General features: G+C 34.7%; 2 protein-coding genes and 1 long non-coding RNA gene across 5 annotated transcripts in view; 2 read left to right on the top strand and 1 right to left on the bottom strand.

Moving 5' to 3' along the window:
- LOC122534673 (catenin delta-2) overlaps window positions 1-4,162 on the top strand; it is a 21,962-nt gene extending 17,800 nt beyond the window's left edge. For 2 of the 3 annotated variants that reach the window (XM_043665530.1, XM_043665532.1), the window contains one exon: window positions 3,063-4,162. In XM_043665530.1, coding sequence (XP_043521465.1) covers window positions 3,063-3,320 — 258 coding nt within the window. In that variant the 3' untranslated portion in view covers window positions 3,321-4,162. The remainder of the gene's footprint in view (window positions 1-3,062) is intronic. The other variant, XM_043665531.1, reaches the window with a different exon arrangement.
- Window positions 4,163-8,219: 4,057 nt separating this feature from the next.
- Window positions 8,220-19,935, bottom strand: part of LOC122534676 — a 20,660-nt gene continuing 8,944 nt past the window's right edge. Inside the window, exon 3 of the long non-coding RNA XR_006307968.1 lies at window positions 8,220-8,353. This is a non-coding gene — a long non-coding RNA (uncharacterized LOC122534676). The remainder of the gene's footprint in view (window positions 8,354-19,935) is intronic.
- LOC122534675 lies at window positions 13,247-19,207 on the top strand. Its single transcript, XM_043665533.1, has 6 exons — window positions 13,247-13,893; window positions 15,913-16,037; window positions 16,903-17,127; window positions 18,011-18,146; window positions 18,224-18,353; window positions 18,419-19,207. The coding sequence occupies exons 1-6, from the start codon at window positions 13,627-13,629 to the stop codon at window positions 18,502-18,504; spliced, it is 969 nt and encodes a 322-aa protein (XP_043521468.1). The 5' UTR covers window positions 13,247-13,626; the 3' UTR covers window positions 18,505-19,207.

Genomic DNA, 19,935 nt, shown 5'->3' on the forward strand with positions numbered 1-19,935 from the left:
GGAAAGTTAAAAGAAAAAAAAAAAAAAAAAAAAAAACACATGACCGTCATTGTAACAAAAGCGGAAAATCCATGGAAGGAAAAAGAAAACGCGAGAGAATAAAAAAAATCTAAGCGACAACCGGTGATGTATACACCTCACACAGTTGTGATAGAAAAAAAAAAGAAAGAAAAGAAAAGAAAGAGAGAAAGCAGTTACTTAACATTTATCATAGGTGTATAAACTAAGTCAATTAATGAGTACCAATTATATTCATCGTGTTTCATGCTATATGGAACCTGCATTATTCGTATAGTGTGTATACAGTATTATAGAGAGAAATGGTTCGCACTAACGGCGACCATCCGTAAAAACAGTCCATGGAATTATCAAGTATTTAGCATTTTTACATAATAATCGATACATTTACATAAAAAAAAAAGAAAAAAAAACACTGGATAAAACTCGTCCTTGTTATCCATGGAAGGATATTATATCGTACGCGACGCATGCGATTATGAATATGTATAACGCCAACGATATTGCAAATCGAAGGAGTAACATCGATTTGCAAAGTGTAACTCGGTACCATTTGTAGAATTTCGTTTGTTCGTTCGTTTGACGATGCGTGAACGCTTCATCGAGTCGATTCATTAAACTCGCTACGATCTTTCGTTCAACGAATCTTTTGATATTTGCTATCTTTTCAACTTTTTATACCTAAACGATAGAACGGCCATTCCGCGAACCGCGTACGAATTTTTCAAGGAGGGAGAAAAATTCCTTTTCGATTCGATTTTAACGCAAGGGACAACGATTCGTTTGTATAATTCACAGCTCTGATTCGCGATATTCCGTTCGTAACGACGTAGGGAGAAACCTCTTGCGAAAGATTATTATTTATGCCCGCGTGTAGCGCAATAGAAAGAGGAACGTGCATACAGAAAGAAGTTTATTAGTGTTGAAACGTGTCTCGCATAATTCTACGATTGTATAAGAGGTTAGTTATTACAGGACCAAGTGTTTCACGTTATTGAACGATTAGGGAGCGCATTCAGCCATTCAGCGACACGTTGCCCAGCGAAATCGAAGCCAATGTCTTTCTGAGATTCAACCGATAATCAATCGTAAGTGGAGCATCGCAGTTGAGGTGTTACACATATACATTTACAAAAAAAAAAAAAAAAAGGAAAAAAAAATGAAACGAGAAGAAGCGCACAAAGTATTGCACGCGAGGAGGCTGATATGTTAGCTGCCTAATTGACAGTGATTAAAGGTACGATTACCGTAGAACGTAGCGCGACAATATATTCACTTGTTCCACGAGCATTCCATTACGCAAGGGCAAGTCTGTTTCTATAGAGGACTTAATTTTGACTCGTTGACCCAAGTGATCCAGAGTCTATCTCCAATATTATAGTAAGTAAGAGTAATGTTTAGAAAAGAAAGAGAGAGAGAGAGAGAGAGAGAGAAAAGAAGTAATAAGAGAACGTAAAAAGAAACGTAATCTATATGTACACATAGAGCGTTCGGTCTCGATATAACGCACGATTTCTTTTTTCTTTTTTTTTTTTTTTTTCTTCTCGCAGTTCGAACAAGCAGGGTAACGTTATTAACGAAGGCACAAAAAAGAAAATTAGTCACGGGTATTCTTCGTTTTCCGGGCACGAAACGACACGATTTCGATCTCGTCGAAACGCAGCGCGTTCAATTGAAAAGTATCGTCGATGCGAGGAAGAGCTTTCCTTTCTTCCTTTTGTATTACACAAACGCATACATAGGACACACTCATTAAGCGAATTTTATCGTACGCGAGAAAAAAGCTAGACGCACCTCGAAGCATGGTTTATAGTGACACGTTGACTATTGCACGAACTTATTTATAATCTATTTATATCCAAATTAATCGAACATAATAAAAGAGTATCTGACAGTACCTGTTGCATCGCTGTTACATCTTTTTTTTTCTTTTTGTTTCTTTGGCCATAGTACGATTGTTTTCTTTAGAATTTTAGAATCTTTTTTCTTACCTGCTCTCCTTTCTCAGCATCGTTGATTTTTGATAGATGGAGTTACGTTGGACTTTTGTTGCGGGATGCGAATCAAAAAATGTCTTCAAGTGGCTCACCTTGTTCATTTTTAGCACGTAGAAATAAGGTGTAAAAGCCCTTTGAAGATGCAAGTAGCGCAAAACTAATTATAATTTAATGTTCTCGCAGTTAAATCAGTTAACCCTTTGTGATCGAGATGAATGAAAATTTGATTTTTTATTTTGTTCAATTCTCGAACGTTTGAACGCATTTTTGAATTACAATTTAACTTAATAGAAACATATTGATATACGTTGCATATACGTTATTCGAAAAATATTATAATTACGAAAATGAAAGGTAAACTATGAACAGTGTAATATAAAATGATTTGTTAAACTACTACTATTGTAGCTATGATAAATTTTCGAATGTAAATATGATTACAGAAGATTGAATTATAGTTATCATTGAGTGTATATATACATGACAAAGATCACCTATCAAAATTTTAGAAGAAAGCAATTTTCAATAAGAAAAGAAATCATCTGCGCATAGTGGTAGCTATCGATTTACAATCTAAAAATCATTCTAAACCAAATAAGATAGAAAAGTTCAAAATATTTCAACATACATTAAACCTTAAAAATAGTAATATCTAGCTCTAATGAACTAAGTAAAATAATAATTATCTGTATATAATATCGCTAATCTAAAAATCAATATAGTCTCTAATAGTTTCTTTTATCGTAACAACAAAAGGGTCAACTTTGCAAAGAAAGAAAAAAAAAAAAAAGAAAAACAATAAACCAAGACAAAAAGGGGACAAAAATAAAATAAAAGGAAAGGAAAGAATCGCTAATAACAGAAAAGAACGAGGCATGGAAGTAATGCGAGCTAGGAGAGCGAGGAAAAAAAAAAAAAAAAAAAAATATTCACTGGGCCCGATTTCCCCGAGCGACGTGACGGCCCACCCTCGACCGATCCACCACCCCCGGCTTACCCTACGAGCCAGGGCTCTAAACTAACCGTTGGCTTGTGTGTGTGTTGCAGCAACCGAAACCCGGTGAGCCGCTCTACGCGCAAGTTAACTTGGAGAAGAAAAAGAAGCGGCAGTATGAGCTGGGGGTGGGCCAGGCGCAGGGTCAGGGCCCGGTCGTCGGCTCGGGAGTGGGCGTCGCAGCCGGTGCACCAACGGCTGGCCAGTGGGTGGCCGATGGCGTTGGTGTCCCCGATGGTTCGGCCGCCACCGCGACCGTGAACGTACCACCGAATTCCACCGCTGCCTCAGCCGGCGATTCCTGGGTATAACAGGGTGTCCGTGGTCCAGCCGCCGTCCAGGAGGCTGCCATCCTTTCCCCGAGGCTGCTGTACGCGTAGACGTCTCCCGATTGCCGGGGAGCGAGGGACTCGGTGTCCGAAGTGATGAAGCAGAGACGAGGGAAAAAAATAGTAGAAATTATCTTGCCGAGTTTTCTTTTCATTTTTTGCTGAATGGAAATGATCGATGGAAGACTAGATGTGTTGTAGGGCATTGAGGAATGGATGATAGGATTCTTGGCTCTATTTTGTTCCTTTTCTTTTTTTCTTTTTCTTCCTTTCTTACTTCATTCGATTAGGTCGTTACTGCGCCGAGAACGACGCCGTACTTGTTGGAAGACACGATGATGTACATTGGGAGGGAAACGGAAGACTGAGGACAAGAAGGGTATAGAGGTGTTAGTGGCTGAGACACGGGAGCCTCTCCGAATATAAACTTCCACGGAAGTTTGCGTCGTCGAGCATCTGCTTAAGGCGCGGTCTTGTCGAGAAACGAGATTACGCAGAAATTTGAAGAAAAAAGAAAAAAAAAAAAGAAGAAATATAAAAAGAAAAAAAAAAAAAAGAATTCGCACTCCGCACCCCACCACGTTATCGATGTATAGTAGAGACGGTGAAGCGACTTGTCCGACCACATCCGCAGCAGTAGTCGCACTAATGGCTCTAAACCTTCATTGCACAATTCTAAATTAATATATATACGATATAATATAAATATAATACATGTATATGTATATTTTAAGACGGTGAAAGAAACACCGTAATTGCGAGAGCACTACTAATGTTAAGTAATAAGCGGTATTACTACGAACGATTATTATTATTTTTATTATTTTTATCATTATTATTATTATTATTATTATTATTATTAATATCACGAGGTAACGCGGTCATGAGGCCGCCGCTATAAATACAGGAAGGTATAAAGATGAATGAATATATATATATATATTATACACATACATCTGATACACTGACACAGACACGCGTTAAGGATTGTATCGATTAAAACTACATCGTATTATGTAAATTTCTGAGGCTGTGGGTGTGGCATGTAACAAAGATGCTGATGAACATTTGCGAACACGAGCTGCGCTTCGTTTTTTTTTTTTCTCTCTCTTCTTTTCTGTTTGTTTTTCGATTTTTCCAATCGGTTCGACGATCGCGCGATAGGTAAAGAGTGCACGAGGACGAAACAAAAAGTAACAAATGCGAGAAAGAGTGCGTGAGTGAGTGACTGAGTGAGAGCCAGCATGATACTTTCGTTTGCCTGATGTTCGTACGATGAAACTGTCTGTTTCGCAAGCGTAGAAGCGCAAGCAGGGGAGAAAGGAAAGGAATAGGAAAGCGCAGAGAGGGAGGAAACGCGATGAGCCATTGGATCTCATCGCGCAAGAAATCTGCTCTCGTTCTCGAGGATTGTTTTCTCAGCTGAAACTCGAAGAAGAAGAGGGCAAGATGAAAAAAGGATAGCGCAGGAGAAATAGATAAAAATGGATCATCACGGATGATCCCGCGAGACGTGCGATTTTTAAGAATCTTCGCTGTTATTGTACTTCTTCATATTCTATAGTATTGCTGTCGCGTGAAATGGTTGCGGAAGAAGGAAGAAGAAGATGAAAGAAGAACCTAGAGATACTACCAAAATTCGATCGAGAGACCAAGCAAAGATGGAGAAAATGAATCGACGAAAAGGGACGGAGGGGTGAGAGAGGGGGGAGAGAGGGAGAATTAAAGATGATGGGACGAGTGCGAATGAGTGGAGAGAGGGAGAATATGTGATGTTCAATGTTATCGAATGTTTGACAGAGAGATGACATTATTGATAGCCGATATACATATTATATATATATAGATATATATACATATATATTATATATATACAAATAAATATATCCTTGTTCTATTTCTTAAATAATATTATTACGACAGTTGAAAAAAGAAAAAAAAAAAAAGGAAAAAAGTCGAGTGTGTTCGCGATTATAGCCACTGAGAGAAAGTATAACACCAACCGTGAGGACAAAAGAATTATACAATTGTATAATTCTCCTTCGTCGATTCAGAATTATATATACATAGATCTATATATATATAAAAAGAAGTATACATATATAAATATATATATAAACGCTTCGTGTGCAGTATGCACGTCACGATCGACTAAACGAATGGAAAAAAAAAAAAAAAAAGAGGAAAGAAGTCAGAAGAAAAGAAAAGAAAAGGAGATTCATCGATCTCGTCGATCGTCTCGCGTAACCGGTCCAAATGTTCGTTCATCCTTTGTATAACGTACTTCCTCGATCTCTATCGTCCGCGTGGTCGTTCATCACCAGCCCGATTTTTGTACATACTCATCCCTCGTGTTCAGGCGGAATTTTACTCGCCTCTTTTCTCATTGATCGAACGAGCGACGAGATCGAATCGAAAGGATAAACCAGTGAATAAAAAAGGAGAATGAAAACGAGGAGGAACAGTGGTTCCAACGATCGTCGACGTGCCACCGGAAGTAGCAGAAGCACCGTATCGTCGTTAACTCTGCCGCGTCAGGATCCTCCTCCAGGAGGATTCGAACGAAAAGTCTCACACGATCGTTTCTGTTACCACGGAAGAACGATCGGTAACATCATCGATAATATTGTGACAATGTTTCGACACCATGAACTTAATAATATATCACGCAACATTTGTACAAACACTTCCGAATGAAAGATATCGCAATATCTGGGGGCCCATCGCGCCCATCGATTCTATCGCCAATAAGTATTTGACCGACGATCGGATGAAATCGAGCGTACCGATTGATTACGACGAAACACGTTCGAGTATACACCGAGTGTTTTACGTCACTGGCCACAGTGTTGCAGTATTATTACGATGATCCGCGTAACACGATCGCGAACAGAAACGAGCGCGTGATCGTGATCGTGATCAGTATCACGATATCGAGCCGATAACGGGCCAGAGAACCGCGCCTCTCGCCGAGACGAGAGGGGCACCCCTTCGAGCTTATCGTTCGGACTGCTAGCAGATCCTCCGCGAGAACCTCTTAGAGGACCTTGGACCATTCCGCTCAATGTGACACGCACGGCTCCGACGGATCTTCCGTACCCTTCTTCGCTCGTGTCTCCGACGAATTACCATCCTGAAGTTTACCGGAAATCGAGTCAAGCCTCTCGAGCATTCCCGGCGATCCGACGAAGTTTGCAATCGACAAGTTTCGTGTTGCCGACGTATCGAGTAAATTCCAGATGGCCGTGACATCGTCGATCAATCTTGCGAGCTCTTTTTTTTTTTTTTCTCTCTTTTCTAGTCTTTCTTCCACACGGAGGGGTTTCTTAAAATTCTGGTCGATCGATCGTGCGAACAGACAGAGACAAAAATGAAATTGATGTTTCGATTCTCGCGTCGCACGAGCGGAAGAAGGGACGGTGAAGTAAACGAAATGGCGATCGTCTCCGACGGTTCGAAAGCGTAGTGGATCGATTGTGGATCGACGGAGCCAACGATCGACACGAAACGACGAACCGAGACTTTTGATATCCGCTTTTCATTGTTTCCGTCTACCAGCGTTTCTAATTTTCTACGATGATTAACGAGCGAGAGAACATTGGTGGAGGGAGACGAAGGATTTTTCTAAAGGTAGTCTTTCTCGAGTGACGGAAGCTCGCAGAAAATAAAAAAATTTAAAAATAAGAAAAAATGAAAAAAAGGGGGGGGGGGTGGGAGAGGAAACGTGCGATCGTATCAGTGCGTAGGATGATCGAAGGATTGACCAGTGGAAACGAGAAATTTGTGTTCACGTGGCCGAAACGTAGGAAACTTGCGAGATCTCATCTTGAGTTTGGACATTTTTGTTTTTACTTCGAGATTTTAAAGTTTGGAAACGAATGCTTCTATATCGGGGAATTTTTAATATTTATTTACAACGTGTTTATTATACTTGTTACGTGGTTTTTTTGATGATCATCAGTGACCCACATTTCCCATTTCGAGAGCTAAACTTGATCGTAGAGCGTTTTTATTTTACTCAATTCGATGTTGTCAATGATTCAGTCGAATTATACAATTAGATAATTGTGGCAAGCTATTAATTTATATTTTTTCTCAATGTTTCTAACCTAGTGGCGATCTTCATCGTGTAGAATATTAATTCGCGTGGAAGTTAACTTTTTTTTTTTAAGTAAATGCGTACAATTTATGCGGCGAAGTATCGTGTTTATCACGTATTTAAAACCGAGCCTCGTGAATGGAAACTTTGTTCGCGTTTGTATGTGATACAAATAGAGACTTTTGTACAGATTCCTTGAACGTAGACTTGTGTTCGAATCGTTGCACGAGGCTCGTTTTTTAATCGTCAAATTTCGAGGCATCTTTAAAAATATTTTGTTTCGTTTTTCTTTTTCCCCGACGTTCAAAAATTTTCAAATTTTACGCCTCGAAACAATGGCATTTATTATAACAGCTATTTCGTAATACAATTTCTATATGATCCTATTTTTTTTTTTTTTTTAATCAAAAAAGCCTCTCGCGAATTGAACTTGAATTTTTTCTGAAAGATTTCAATTTTTCGTAATCTTTTGATCTCTATAAAGAAAAGATTCAAAATTCCATTTGTCGAAATTATTTAAGAGACGAGTTATTGTTTGAAGGAGGGCCCGATGGTAGATCAATTAATTGATCGATAATTACGGTATTACGAACGTTTCAATCTACGGTTTCTAATAGATAAGAGGAAACGAGTCAAAAAGAAAATCTAAAAAAAAAAAAAAAAAAAAAAGAAACAGGAAGAAGCGATGCGTCCGGAATTTTTTAAATACGATGTCGCGAAGTTTTACTAGCGAATTTTTACGCCGTTTTTTACACGATTCTCACCGGCCTAAGGAGCTGTCTTTTCCACGAACAGCGATCGAAATGCTGTTCGCATTCCTGCTTTCTCACGGAACCGATCTCGAATCGATTTCGATCCTTTGAATTGGAAACATATCGTTTGTCAATCGGACATTCATGTTCGAAGTGATTTTTTTCTTTCAAAATAATTGACTAATTCTAACAGAAGCAAGCTTGAATCAAATTTACAATATTGATATTTAAATATTTTATTGATTAACTTGAGCTTCTTTTGAATATGAATGACTGTGTTTGAATAGTGAATATTTAGTAAAATATTTATCATTCTTCGTGAAATCTTTAAAATTCTTCTAAATCTCGATATTTGTTCTTTTTTCTCCCTTTAAATACTAAGTATTCCAAAATATTTGTCGCTGCTTACACGTCACATCCTTCGTAAAATCTTCAAAGTAAAATCTCCCTTCGAATCTCGAGTATTTCGAGCATCCATCTCAAATTGACGAGACTGAACTCCGAACATTCCGCCGTTCTATCAATTTTCAAACGATCGATTTCGATTCACGGGCCGTTCCGACCCCAAAAAAAAATTCACCCTTCACCCGCGATCATCGTCACCGATCACTCAAAGAAGACTGATAGCGCAAAACTCGAGTGATTCCATCAGACCGCACCAATCAAAAATCGACCTCGATGAACAGCGAAGACGAAGAACGAAACGGAGACGGGGGAACACTTTGCAACACATTTTGCTAGGGGTTGGCAAACCAACAGCGGCGGAACGAACCAGTGGGTTGACACACAGGGAAATTCTCGAATTTTCACCGTCAAAGGAGAAGAAAAAGAAAAAAAGAAACGAGAGAGAGAGAGGGAGAGGGAGAAGAGAGGAGAAAGACGAAACACGGGAGCGAAAAACGTTCAAGGGGATGCGAAACGGAAGAGAGGGGAAGAATTTCACACGTATTTCATTGTACACACATGCATACACACGTGCGTACACATATACACGCATAGGTACACACATAGAGCGAGTGAGCGAGAGAGAGAGAGTAAGTAAAATGAGAATGCGCGCGCGCGTGTGTGTGTGAACAAAAAGAGAGTGAACACAAACACGTGCATAACGAGTAGGAAAAAGAAAAAAATGAAAAAAAATGATAGGCTACAGTGCTGCATACGTATTTAAATTAAAGGAGCATTAAATAAGCATGGATGTGCATTTTAGATGTATTAGAGGAGTTTCACCACACATTTAGTATTAATTGTAAAACGTTGTAGTCTGACGTGAGGGAGGGGACGGGGAGAGTCTTTGGATGTTGTCGCTTCTTCGAGGAGAATTTGTTTTCTTTCTTCAATTTCTTCAAAAACTACTCCCCCCCCCCCCCTCCTTGCCTCCTCCTCGAGATCTTTTCCATGGTCTAACCTTTTTCAAGGTTACTCTTCATTTTATTGTTCGTGGAAACAAATTCTTTGAAATAAAATTAAAAGAGTTCCATGATATTAATTTGATTTTTTTTTTTTTTTTTTTTTTAGATAATTTCTGTTTCTTTTTTTTTCCTCCCCCTCTTTGAGTTCACGATAGACGAGATCGTTTTCAATTTCGAAGGCTTCTCCTCAGTCGCCTCCCTTGAGAGAAACAGCGGTGGAAGATCATCATCGTCACGATCATTGTCACCGTCATCGCCGTTTTTATTTAAACTCGTACGTGTTTTACGCAATTTATCGACGACAAGCAAGTACTAAATGAAGTAGGTATATAATATATATATAAATATATAAATATATAAATATATATAATTTGTTAAGACGGGGTACGAAGAGCAAACATATTGTCATTATTTTATTGACGTCGTATTATTTATAACGGAGAAGTACCACAGTATATACAATAATTATTAACGATAAAAAAAAAAAATCGACTAGTGTATTTCGAACCCGACTGAGAACAATTAAAGAATTTAATTGCGCTGAAAACCAGCTGCTGCAGCCTTTTTTTTTTCATCATCCTGTGCAAAGAATTATTTCACGTGTCATTGTTTATTATTTTAAAATACACGAACGACTGAACGTGATGAACAATTTTCTTTTTGTTGGCCGAAATTGGAAGAAAATGATCATGTCAGAGGAGAAAGATGAGTGGTTCAAGATGGATTTTCATATTTTTTGACACAACTAACACACGATACATTATACAGGGTGTTCAGTTTTAATTTATAAATGCGAATTGCTCGTAAATTATCTGCTGCACGAGAAAATAGTTCAGACAACAGAAACGTATAGTTTCGAGAGAGTCAAAATTTGGTTTTAGTAGTTTTTTTTTTATTTTGTAGAGTCGTGCACGTGTATTTTTTGATTCATCAATCGATGTAGCTCTGTAAAAAAAATTATCTATACGTGTCAAAGAATTATTAGTTCAGGAGATGTTTAACTTCAGTTTTACAAAATTTATAAAATTACAAACTCCATGAATGAAATGCAAGAACAGTATAGATCTGCTTTTCATGCAAGAGATTTTACAGAATTAAGATTTAATCAATTTTAATTCTATTAAAAGATGCAACAGAGAGAAATACATTTCCAAGATACCAAAAACCAATTGATCCTGACAGAAGAAGGATGAAAAGCCATTCAAATTGTACTATGTCATGAAAACTGAGTTTTTCTCTTTAACTGAGACACCCTGTACGTTCAAACGAAGAACTGTTTAAAAGAGATATTTGTTATATTTTCTACACAACTTTAAAAATTTTTTTTAACTCGTTTACTTTCATCGTTATTACTCGAATAGGTAAGCAGTTTTAAAAAAGTCGTTTCGTTCGTGAAAAAGGATACTCGCCGACGTGTCCAAGGAAACTCGTGAAACTGGCGTTAGCCAGTCGAAAAGATAAAGAGAAAGGGGAACCTAACGTCAATTCCACGTGGAATAATCGTTAACGAAGATGCAGATTGCTACGTAGATTGTCAATTTGCAATCGTAAACGAGGCCCTTTGGCGGTCGAACGGAGCCAACCCCTTTCGCCGCGTAACAATTACACGAGAATCGTCCTTTGTGCGTGTTTCTCACTCGAGAAGTCCATTCTACACTTGATTTAATATTGCCATTATCATTCTTCGTCCTACATTTTCTAAACTGAATTTCTTTCGAGCGAATAATTCGAAAGGGAAACGAAAGAAGATGATTATTCACAAGAAGATACGTCTCGCCGATTTCGATGATTTTCAAGTGTGGCGTTTTAAAAAAATTAATTCGGTGCCATTATTTTTTTTTTTTTTTTTTTTTTGTTTTAAACTTGCCACTTACGATGGGGATTTTTTTTATTTTTTTATTTTATTTCGGGTGTTGCGAGACAAATGCAATCGATATAACGACGAATTTTAAATACTTTTTTCGCAATAGAATAAAAGGCAGGGAAGTGAACGACAGGTCCAGTTGAAAATTGATAGGGGATCGATGGATTTGTGCCAGGGGAGCGGTCGCGTTAAAGAAATGGTAGCAAGCGATAAAGGTTGGCTCTCGATGATTGTATTTTAACAAGAAAATCCTCACGGCTCGGTGAGCACCACTACCTGCTCCATGTGATAAGAAACCAGCGACACACATTTCTGTCGAAGAGTGATCTGCTCGAGCGCCATTTTAACGTGGTTCGTATTTCTTTTTTATTTTCAATCATATTCACTTCCAGCAAAATGAAAATCTTCATGGCGTCGCGAAACGAAAAATAGCAGCTCCAATTATGGTGCGTTTAGATCAAATATATCTTCATCTGCCCCTCCTACTTTGATTAGAATTCATGTTTGTATTGGTATACTTTATTACACTGAACAAATACTTTATGTAATTTTTGTACTATGGTATTGAATATTACAAAAATTATATAAATATAATTGTATAATAATATTATATATTATTACATGAATTTATGTATATAATATATTATTTTTTATCATTTTTTTGTCAATTACACTGAACAAATACTTTATGTAATTTTTGTAATATAGTATTGAATATTACAAAAATTATATAAATATAATTGTATAATAATATTATATATTATATAAATTTATGTATATATTATTTTTTGTATAATTTTTTGTCAATTATAATTTGTAGTTTTACTGCAACCTATTTCAATAATATAATTTTTTTCTCATACAATTTTGTAATGTATTATTTTTAATAATTTTTTGTTCAATTACAGTTTACAGTTCTAGTACAATTTATTATAATAAAATAAAATAATTTTATGATATAATAATGTAAAAATTTTTAATAATTTATTAAAAATTTTTAATAATTTAATAGTCTTTTTTATATAAGATTTCTTTACATATAATTATATAATATCTTCTTTATACAATTTTTTAATGCGGTATCTTTTATAATTTTTTTTTTCAAGTACAATTTACAGTACAACTAGACATTATTATTTCATATTTTTGAATGACATCAATCTTTTTATATTCACAAAAACAGAGTTAAAACTTAAATAACTTGCACTGATAACTGATGGTTTTCAAAGTACTTCAGAAAGGAAAGAAAAGGAAGAATAATTTTTTAAATTCAATTAAATTAAGGACCAAGCCAATGATTTATCATAACATTATAAATTCAATTTCTTCAAATATTATAAAAATATTATAAAATTCTGGAATCTGGGCGATATAATGAAAAAAATACTATACGAGGTCAACACTGAATGAAAGATATCATAAATTTACTTAAAATAATTGCAAATTATAACGATTAATCAGGTCCTTAACGGGTCAAGAAATCGGGCAGAAATTATAGTGACGCGTTTCCTCATTCTCTCGTCATTCACCTTTCCCATCAAATCGTTAAGGATTAGAATAAAAAAGTTGATCATTCCAGCTGTTCTTTCGCGTGCTATTTTTTTTGTAGAGATTCTTTGTCAGTGGGTAGAAATTGGACGGAGAAATTGTTTCGATCCCCCTTTCCAGTTCGAGCAGATCTCGTTTCAATCAATCGGCAGCCCAGATTCTCGTTCATTTCACACCCCCGTGCTCGCATCATCCTCCTGCCTGCCCCCTCCCCCCTCGCCCCCCCCCCCCCCCCGTGCGCAATCGTGTCCTTCGCCTCGTGAAAGAGTTCTGGCACAGTTCTACGTCGACCATCAAGACCATCAGAAGTCCTTGAGAAAAGTCAGTTTAAACACATTCGCAATCGAAAAGAAAAAAAAAGTCAGACAACGACGAAAGTAATTTCCATCACCGAGTGAGCCAGTGCTGCAGACGAGAATTTCGATACCTTGAAATCGAGGGTCTTTCAAGTTCTGAATTCGCAAGATTAAAAACGTTTCGAGCGCGCAGAGTTGAAAACACGAGAGCTTGAACTTAGTTCTGCTGCTAGGAGAGGAGCCGACAATCAAACTCCGGTGATTGCTGCACGAATCTTCGAAAGTTCCCGCGACACAGTGACCGCGATTTGTTTCATGTCATGACGGACGTGAACAGTAACAAAGTGACCAGCGAGTCTTCGAGGAAGTCGTTCGAGCACGCGAAGAAGGAGCTACGCTCGATAGTGGCGAGGATCGAGGAAACGGCAACCCTTTCAAGCAGGTCTGTGAAACTGTTTCGCGCTCAATGCCTCCTCAGACACGGTGGCTCGAAACTCCCCAGGAAACACCTGTGGATCCTGCTGATCCTCGCGTGGATTCTCGGCCAATTCCTTTGGAATTACATGCACACCGTTCGCTACGACAAGGTATGCCACGATCCTTCTCATCTACATCTGAAAAAAAGGAAAAATTAAGAAAATCGATCGAGCTGTTTTTTTTTTTTTTTTTTTTTTTGGTAAATGATTTTCGGTCTTTATGCTTCCTTTTGTTGTTGCTATTGTTTATTTGTGAATTTTCTGTTGTTGCGTCTGATTTCCTTTTAATTTGTTTTCTATATTTTCTTTAAATAGATTTTAAATAGATACTAAAATTAATTAACAGGTTTTATTTACAATTAATTTTTCTTTGAAACAGATTCGTCCTTGTTGTTTATATCTCACTCTTTTCTTCAATTATGTTATTGTTTAATATAGTAATCTTTATTATTGTTTAATATAGTAATTATATTATTGTTTAATATAGTAATCTTGTTCCTCTCTTTTCAAACACATTTATTTTATTTTTTTTTTTAACAGATTTTAAATAGATTCTAAAATTAATTAATAGGTTTTATTTACAATTAATTTTTCTTTGAAACAGATTTATCCTTGTTGTTTATATCTCACTCTTTTCTTGAATTATATTATTGTTTAATGTAGTAATTTTTAATCTTGTTCTTCTCTTTTCAAACATGTTTATTTATTTTTTTTTTAAACAGATTTTAAATAGATTCTAAAATTAATTAACAGGTTTTAAATAGATTCTAAAATTAATTAACAGGTTTTAAATAGATTCTAAAATTAATAACAGGTTTTATTTTTACAATTAATTTTTCTTTGAAACAGATTCATCCTTGTTGTTTATATCGCACTCTTTTGTTGAATTATATTATTGTTTAATGTAGTAATTTTTAATCTTGTTCAAACATGTTTATTTATTTTTTTTTTAAACAGATTTTAAATAGATTCTAAAATTAATTAACAGGTTTTATTTTTACAATTAATTTTTCTTTGAAACAGATTCATCCTTGTTGTTTATATCTCACTCTTTTCTTGAATTATATTATTGTTTAATGTAGTAATTTTTAATTTTGTACCTCTCTTTTTAAACACGTTTAATTTTCTTTTTTTTTTTTTGAATAAACCGATTTTTAGAGAATTTTTGCATCCATATTTTTACATTAATTGTATTCTTATTATGAATGAAAGAGAATTTTTAGTTCTCTTTCTCACTTTTGTTCTGTTACCATCAATTAATTTTAATTCTCTGCTTTCATTTAAAAGTTTCTCGATCAATCGATCTTTGGACATTTTTCAAAAAAAATCTATCTTTTCTTGAAGAATAAACATTGATCTTTATCAAATATCATTGATCTTTTATTTTTATCGAAGGATGAAAGAACATGAGTCAAAATTGTTTCACGGAAAAATTCAAACCGTAATATACATAAGATCAAATATTAGATTTTGATTGATGAACATCGTTCTTTTCTCCAAAGTACACACTATTTTTTTTTTTTTTTTTTTTTTGAAAATGATGGCTTGTGTTATTTCAACTAAAGTTCGACTTACACTCTTCTGCTCGCTCATCAGAGATTTAATAAATAAAATATACGAGCGTCTTAAATCGCACTGTTCGAAAGCTAATTTACCAATTTACTTATCTCTTTCTCATTTTATAAATGATCCCTAGAACTGTCGATGGATTTTTATTAAATGATTACAAAACTCGAGCATCGAGGAATCAAGTTGTATCACAATTGTCACGATTATGTGACGGTGATCGATGATATTTAACCATCTGCTGGTTAATATCTTTCCTTTCCTCTCACTCGACTTTTCAATTGTTTTAGGCAATTTAAAAGATCTGAAAAATCTCCGAGGCCAAAATTTTCGCTGTGTAAATAAAAATTTGAGAAAATGAAACAGAATGAGGTGAAATGTATTCTGCTGAAACTCTCTAGAGGACGATCAATAACGTCGACTAGAGGGTTTTATTATCCCTTTTTATAAATGGCTTTTAGAGCTAGTTAGGCCGATTTTTGATAAGGATAGAATATTTTTAGAGCTTTTAGAGCTTTTAGAGCTGGCAGGCCGATTTTTATTAAGGCTAGAATGTTTTTCAAGTGCCTGGCTGAGCTGCCGTCGTTCGCGCAGAAAATATTCCGGCCAGCCGAGGACTGTTCGATGTGCCGGGACGTTCAACAGGTTGACAGGATATCCAACGTGGATCCTGCCATTTTCGAGGAACGGTACTGGCTCGTTCAATTCACCTAATCGCTCGAATTCGCATTTGCGGATCGTTGTTGCCCCATTTACCTTCTCTTTCTTTTTTTTTTCGAATCAAACCTTTAACCATCTTCTGTTCTATTCGATTCACTTCGTTAGTACGCGAAATTGTTTGTAAAGTTTAATTTTTTTAAAATATTTTTCACGTCAATTTTTTTTTTATATTTAATACACGGAATTGTTTGTAGAATTCAATTTTTTTTAAATATTTTTCACGTTGTAAAGTTCAATTTCTTTTTATATTTAATACACGGAATTGTTTGTAAAGTTCAATTTTTTTTATATATTTTTCACGTTGTTTTTTTTTTTATACTTAATACACGGAATTGTTTGTAGAATTCAATTTTTTTTAAATATTTTTCACGTTGTAAAGTTCAATTTCTTTTTATATTTAATACATGGAATTGTTTGTAAAATTCAATTTTTTTAATAATATTTTTCACTTTATAAAATTCAATTTTTTTTAATATTTAATACACGGAATTGTTTGTAAAGTACAATTTTTTTTTATATTTTTCACGTTGTAAAGTTCAATTTTTTTTTATATTTAATACATGGAATTGTTTGTAAAGTTCATTTTTTTTTAAATATTTTTCACGTTGTAAAGTCCATTTTTTTTTTTTATATTTAATACACGGAATTCTTTGTAAAGTTCAATTTTTTAAAAATATTTTTCACGTTGTGAAGTTCAATTTTTTTTTTATATTTAATACACGGAACTGTTCGTAAAATTCAATTTTTTTTATATTTTTCACGTTGTAAAGTTAAATTTTTTAAAAATATTTTTCACGTTTGTGAAATCCCTCTTTATCCCGGTTCGAGGAACAGATACGCGTACTCTGGAAGGCCAGTGGTGATCACCGATGCAATGTCCAACTGGACGGCGACGGAAGTATTCTCGTTTTCCTTCTTCAAATCGTTGTACGACGGAGAGGATGCGAATTGCCAGTTCTTCCCCTACAAAACCGAATTCAAAAGCCTTCAGGACGTGTTCGAGATGAGTGCCAGTCGGTCGTTGTTGGAGAAAGGGACGAAGCCGTGGTACGTCGGTTGGTAAGTACTTTTTGTTTCTTTCATTTCATTTAATTTATGTACACAAAAGGGAAGATTAGTTCTTACAATTTATAATCTCCCATTTTTGGGTCATTAGTGGTTCACGTAGTATAATAATTTTAACAATAATTTTATAACAACAATAATTTAATATAACATAATAGCAATAATAATATAATAACAATTATTTAATAATAATTTTATAATATAAAATTTATACAATAAATTTATAATAACGTAATAATTTTTAATAGCCTTTTATATAAGACTTTTTTGTATAATATCGATATATATTTATATATTTCATTTCATATATATTTATATATTTATTTATTAATGACGATATTTATTTAATATTCTTAAATAAATATTATTTATTAATATTATATTACTTTTATTATATTTATTTATTAATGACGATATTTATTTATTATTATTAAATAAATATTATATATCAATATTATATTACTTTTATTATATTTATTATTATTAAATAAATATTATTTATCAATATTATATTACTTTTATTATATTTATTTAATATTATTAAATAAGTTTTATTTCATTATATTCATTTGTTAATGACGATATTTATTTAATATATAATTTATCCGTTTGAATGCGGAACACTGACTAGAATGCTGGATTTCCAAGTTCAAACATTTAGAAGTAATCTACTTCTACATTTTTCTTTTCAAATATCAACTGGTTAAAAAGTTATACACGCAGAATTAAATTTAGATGGTACAGACTGAAATGACTTTTTGCCCTGTATAAAAATACCCAAATTTCAGTCAACAAAACGTACAATAAAAAAAAAAAAAAAAAAGAAACAAATAAATAGCAATACAGTGTGTTAATAAGATCGTAATTTGAATTAAAGGAGTAACTGCGACGAGGAAATCGGCAGCGTGCTCAGAAAACACTATCAAAGGCCGTACTTTCTGCCTGTCACAGCAGAGTCCGAGAAGACCGATTGGATTTTTATGGGCAGCCACGGTTATGGCGCCCCTATGCACGTGGGTACACGTCGAACAATCATTTATCGAAGCAGTTTTAATAAATTTTTCACCTTCGAATAAATTTTTCCTTTCAGGTGGACGACGTGGAGCATCCATCGTGGCAGGCTCAGATCAAGGGTGAGAAACTGTGGACCCTGGAGCCACCCAGAGAGTGTCATTACGCTTGCAACGCGTTGGAAGTTGTGGTGCATCCCGGCGAGATAAGTAAGAAAGTCTCCACATCTCTCGATCGTCGAATTTGCTAATTAATTAATTAATCTGTCGTGCAGTTGTCCTGGATACCAATCGCTGGTACCACCAAACGACAATCGTCTCCGAGGAGATGAGCATCACGATCGGAGCAGAGTACGACTAGAGAGGAAGAGAAACGCGAAGGATGGAATGTTTCAAGGGCGTTCTAATCGTTGCGACGAATTTTAACGGTGTTAAGTGTCACGAGGATTAATAAAGTTATTTTGTCTTGATCTCCGCGAGTTCCTGCACCTGCGAATAATCTGCGGACGGAAACTTTGATCAGCTGTTCCATTCTGATCATTTCTGCAGAAAGTGTTGGCACGTTCGATGTAGAATTGTCTTTTATAGTTTCATGAAAGAAAAGTCATAGAGCGGTCCTGTTGGCCTCATTTTGAAGTGTAAAGACGTCTCTATTTTGACGTTAGTTTTCTTACTTCTTTTTTTCTTTTTTTCTTCAAGTTGTTTTCAAGTACATCATGCAACAAGTGAGAAGGCAAAGATGCATTCGTACTCGAAAATTGTAAGACTTCAAATGTCACCAGAAACGATAAAAAATTCTTCTCTTTCATCTTTACAACGATCTCTTGAAACCTGCTGTACGATATTTTTTCTCGCCGCTTTATCGAATCTTGAACGGTAAAGTTCAAATGGGAAAACATTAGGATTCCTTGAATTTTTATTCGTTTAACTCTGACGCGCAAGATTCGATAAGATAATGTCGAACATTAAGTTTTGCTGAATCGATGTAAAGACTTCAATCTTCAAGATTTGGTAACGAAGAAAAATTCCAATGAATGGAGAACATATAACGAAGCAAGAACATGTTCATTCTTAAACAAATATTTGATATATTCATTATTTATTATATTTATTATTAATTTAATATTATTATATTTATTATTATATTATATATATTATTCAGTATTTATTATTATATTTATATTGTTATTTTATTATTATATATATTTATATTATACATATTATTATTATATATGTATTTATATTGTTATTTTAATCATCTCGGATTACTTCTTAAATCGAAGTAAACTTGTATATAATTTTTCAGTAATTTCCAGTAATTTTCTAGTTTTTCGTAATTTCGAATTTTCCGATAATCTCTATTTCATTCACGTGAAGCGAGTGTTGCAGTAAATACACATAAAAAACTCTTCCTTGCGAATTTTAAGAATTGCCAAATTTAACCATCGTCCACTTTAAAAACTTGCAAAAATGTGACTCTGATAAATTTTCCGAATTTCCAAATTTCCAAATTTACAAATTCCCAAGAGTTTCCCAATATATGTACATATATCATGAAATCTGACGAATTCCAGAATCCTCGTCTGTCGCAATTGTACTCCCAATTTTAAATCTACGATTTTTCAGTAATTTTCTAGTTTTCAATAATTTTGATTTTTCCAATAATCTTTATTTCACCCACGTGAAGCGAGTGATTGTTGCAGTAAGTACACATAAAAAACTCTTCCTTGCGAATTTTAAGAATTTCCAAATTTAACCGTCGTCCCTGATAAATTTTCCGAATTTCCAAATT

The sequence above is a fragment of the Frieseomelitta varia genome, unplaced genomic scaffold (assembly GCF_011392965.1).
Source record: "Frieseomelitta varia isolate USP_RPSP 00005682 unplaced genomic scaffold, Fvar_1.2 scaffold_624, whole genome shotgun sequence".
In the NCBI taxonomy this organism is placed as follows: Eukaryota; Metazoa; Arthropoda; class Insecta; order Hymenoptera; family Apidae; genus Frieseomelitta; species Frieseomelitta varia.

Bases quoted from the DNA above. Each gene is read 5' to 3' on its own strand.
- LOC122534675 (XM_043665533.1), top strand. From the start codon at position 13,627: ATGACGGACGTGAACAGTAACAAAGTGACCAGCGAGTCTTCGAGGAAG. The intron at 17,128-18,010 runs GTAAGTACTTTT...TTTGAATTAAAG, and splicing joins AAGCCGTGGTACGTCGGTTG to GAGTAACTGCGACGAGGAAA. The intron at 18,354-18,418 runs GTAAGAAAGTCT...TCTGTCGTGCAG, and splicing joins GGTGCATCCCGGCGAGATAA to TTGTCCTGGATACCAATCGC.